The following is a 4,257-nucleotide window of genomic DNA, read 5'->3' as shown; positions in this document are numbered from 1 at the left end:
GCGGCCACACCTAGTGTCATGCCCCCACCCACCCCTGTATCCCCACTCATGGCCCTCCTGCTGCTTTCCATGCAATAGTATGCAATTGGTAGGGATGCCAGCCTCCAGGTGGGGCCTGGGGATCCCCCACAATTACAGCTCATCTCCAGACCAGAGGGATCAGTTCCGATGGAGAAAATGGATGCTTTGGAGGGTGGACTCTATGCCATGGTACCCAACTGAGGTCTCTGTCCTCCCCAGGCTCCCCCCCCCCATCTCTAGGAGTTTCCCAACTAAAAGCTGGCAACTCTTCCCCCCGTTCCCCACCCGTGGCCAGGGGGACCTGGTAACCCTAATAGGAAGCCCTTATTACATGTTCACTGCAGACAATCTGGATGTGAAAAGCAAACACTTCTGGTAGTTTAACTGACAGTGTGCCAGCAGCTGTGGGTCTTCACCTCAACTATGGTTGACAGAAAGACAAATATCTCATGCCAAAGGTAACAGTGGCTTCGGTCCTTTGAACCATTTCTTATCATGAATTTAACAGGGATAACTACTCAAACAGTTTAAACAGTTTACTCTCAGGGTGTCCGAAGGTTTATTTTCCTTTAACATAAAGGAACAAAATCCCACAGGCAACTGTGTGGGGGATGGGAAGGCTTGCTGTTTGCCCACTTAGGGTGGGATACCTCCCACCCTCAGCTCTAACTAGCACGCAGGCAGTGCCAACTAGAGTGCCGACTAGCACTCAGGCAGCCAGTAGGATGGTAAAAAATAATAAAATATTTTATTTATTATTTATTTATTTAATTAGATTTTTACCCTGCCTTCCCAGCAAGGCCGGCTCAGACAACACCATTACGTCACTTCCAGGGAAAACCCAGAGATGATCTCACACTGCTCTAGGAATGGTCAGAATTTCTATGGGTTTATGGCACCTCCCTTTGTCCCCACCCCCACAAATGCTCACCAGTTGCCAACCTCTGATTGGCAAGCCTAGGGATGAATTAATTGTGAACATTCATCTAAGACTATAAGGGATGCCTAGGCCTGCCACCTTTCACACAACAGGAATACACACCCTCACACACATGCACACACAAAGAGGAAGCCTAGCTGGAAGATTTCGTTAATAGAAACATTGGGAGCACTCGCCTATGTGGGTCACTTACTGTGGCAGCAGCATTCAGCTGATAGTAGAGAGGTGTATATCCAGGTTCCACTTCTGTCTCAGAACGGATTGTGGCATTAGCCTGTAAGACTGCCGCACTCATATAAAAAATCCCAGTGGCTCCATGGTAAAGGCTATCCTGAAAAATTAGAGCAGAAAGTTGATTATTTATTGTGTAGGTCCAGAGACCTACACAAGCTGGCTAACAAATAAAAAAGTCACCATCAAAAAGAACATAAATTATCAAAATAAAAACCAGCCATGGACATAAAAACAGCATAAAACAACCAATGAGCAGCCTAAAAAGTGTCCATAAAATAGTTTATGCTAGAAGCAGATCATAATACAATTAAAACGACAGAATTCCTTGGTTAAAAAGAAATGTTTTGGCCTGGCATGCCTAAAAGACAGTGAGGTAGGTTCTGTCTGTGTATACCTAGCTCTTACAGAACTTAAAGGACAGTATAATTCTGCTGTTCATATACATACAAATGAATAAAATATATTTGCTAATTTGCAAAATTTGATCTGCATCTGATAGTTACAAGGAGGATCAAGGGGCTATGCAGAGTCATGAAATTTAAGGATTAACTTGGGGGGGGGGGTTATGTCATTTTCTTTTAGTAGCCATGAGAAGGGTAAAGGGCTATGCAGGACAAGAAGAATCTGCCCACTGTAAAATTGTAGTCCCATCTCCCCTCTAGGTTTTGAGATGTCTGTCACCAAGCTTTCTTGACATGCTTTGAGGCCCTTAGAAACTTGTTGATTTCAACAAACAAACAAAGCTAAGAATGCTGAATTCTATATCTACTACTGGATTCTGTATTTGAGCATTGTAATACAGGTATTTATTTTGTTTGTTTATTTATTTCTACTTATATCCCGCCTTGCCTGGCAAGCAGGCTCAAGGCAGCTTACAGTGAGTTAAAATTACAATAAATCACAGATAAAATTCCAACAATAATATATAAAGTGAAGATTAAGTACAAATAGCAAAGTGCGGATGGCAATAGTTGTAAGATGGTCCAGTATGACTAGACCAGTAATCCAATAGAGTGCCAGTAACACGCGGGCCGTAACAGATGTTTTCAATAGCTCGTTCATCAGTGGTGGCTCCTAATCAAAGGCCTGGTGGAAGAGCTCCATTTTACAGGCCTTGCGGAACTGTAAAAGGCCCCGTAGGGTCACAATGTCCTCCGGGTGCTCGTTCCACCAGTGTGGAGCCGCCACTGAGAAGACCCTAGATCTGGTGATGGCCAATCTGGCATCTTTTGGACCGGGGAGAGTCAGGTGGTTTTGGGTCCCCGACCTTAGTGCTCTCAGGGAGACATATGGGGAAGGTGGTCCCTCAGGTAGGCAGGCCCCCGGCCATGTAGGGCTTTAAAGGTCAAAACCAGCACCTTGAAGCGAATCCGGTATGCTATTGGCAGCCAGTGCAATGCCTTCAGCACAGGCCAGATGTGCTCTCAAATGGAGAGACTGATCAACAGCCTGGCTGCTGCATTTTGCACTAGCTGCAGCTTCCAGATTTGGGACAAGGGCAGCCCCATGTAGAGAGCGTTGTAGTAGTCCAATCTTGAGGTGATCATAGCATGGATCACTGTTGCAAGGTCATTGCATTCGGGGAAGGGAACCAACTACCTAATCAGCCGTAGACGGTAAAAGGCTGCCTTGGCAGCTGGCTGCTACCTGGGCCTCCAGGAGCACTCCCAAACTCCTGACCCTTGGCGCTGGCCTTGCTTATAAATGGATAAGCACCATGTATGTACCTTTGTGCTGGATCCAGGTTAAATGGGCCTCTTGGTCAAAATCATTGTGTGAGCAGAAATCCACTTTAAATGGATCCTGGCTGGCAACTGATTTGACAGAATGCTACTATGAGGAAGATATGGAATCCCATCTCCACCACAGGATGCCCAGTTAAACTGACATTTCCATAGCATCTAGCATCCCTGTTTATGTGCCTGATCAACCACCTTCCTGTGTCTCCTCGAGGTTGTGTTAGGGTTGCCAGCTCCAGGTTGAGGAAGGTGGGGTTTGGGTAGGGGAGGGACTTCAGTGGGGGATAATGCCAGAGTCCAAAGCAGCCACTTTCTCCAGGTGAACTGGTCTTTGTCACCTGGAGATCAGTTGTAATAGCAGGTAATAGCAGGTAACCCTAGTTGTCATTATGTATGGCAGCCATTTTAACATCCAAGCATTCCTCTCAAAATGGTAGTGCGGGACTGGTGACAAAACTGTGAGAGATACGGGGAACAGAGTGCTTGCTTTCCAATCTGATGTGTTAGCAGGCCCCCACTAAACATATCTGCTCCCTAAAGCCTTGCTCATAGGCCTAAACCAAATGTACATTGCCTCCATGCTAACCCAGCATCATGAAAACACTGTACCACGTATGGGGGAGTTTACATAACAGGTGACAGAAGTAAGTTCAGCCCAAAACCTTGTGTGTACATTTTTCCTCTTACCAGGATTCTCCAGGATTGAATATTTCTGTGGAAGCCAAACAGGTAGGCCATTAGGAGCAGCAGAGAAATGACAAATGAACTGACAGACACATACATAACCCATCCCTGCAGCAATTGGAAATGCACATTGGTAGCTGCTACTAGGATCCAAACCCAGCAGCCAAAGATCTAAAAGGGAGGGAAAATAAAAGAGATGGTCATCAGCATCACAGAACATTCATACACCATCACCCATTACCCCAGCATCGCCAGCCTCAGACTCTAAAAACAAGTCCAGAGATAGGCGGGCCTATCTATGTTTAAAACTTTGTGGTTTGTTTTCCCCAGACATATGCCACATCGTGTGCTCAAAATGACACACAGTGTTCAAAAGCCAGTAAAAGCAATTTAGAAAGCAAGTTAAAAACAGCTGAGGATAAAAGGATCCTGCAATCATTATTCAGTGCAGGCAATGCAATTGACCAGGCTGGAGAGAGAGAAACTTCAGCATGGATCAAAGACCCACTATGGAACATAATCCAGATTATATCACAAAAATGTAGATAATTTTTAAAGAATATTTGTTGTGGTTAGTTTCCCCCCTCTCACCTAATACTTCTAGTAACGTTATTTCAATTATACACACATCTTTTTCAT

General features: G+C 45.1%; 1 protein-coding gene across 1 annotated transcript in view; it reads right to left on the bottom strand.

Annotated features, from left to right (window-relative positions):
• MALL (mal, T-cell differentiation protein-like) overlaps positions 1-4,257 on the bottom strand; it is a 35,835-nt gene that overhangs the window by 3,227 nt on the left and 28,351 nt on the right. Inside the window, exons 2-3 of the mRNA XM_015416140.1 lie at positions 3,622-3,789; positions 1,155-1,292 (exon numbers count right to left, since the gene is read on the bottom strand). Coding sequence (XP_015271626.1) covers positions 1,155-1,292; positions 3,622-3,789 — 306 coding nt within the window. The remainder of the gene's footprint in view (positions 1-1,154; positions 1,293-3,621; positions 3,790-4,257) is intronic.

Source organism: Gekko japonicus, unplaced genomic scaffold (assembly GCF_001447785.1).
Source record: "Gekko japonicus isolate JY-2015 unplaced genomic scaffold, Gekko_japonicus_V1.1 scaffold339, whole genome shotgun sequence".
In the NCBI taxonomy this organism is placed as follows: domain Eukaryota; kingdom Metazoa; phylum Chordata; class Lepidosauria; order Squamata; family Gekkonidae; genus Gekko; species Gekko japonicus.
The sequence above is the reverse complement of the archived record's forward strand: the minus strand, read 5'-3'. Positions and strand labels throughout refer to the sequence as shown.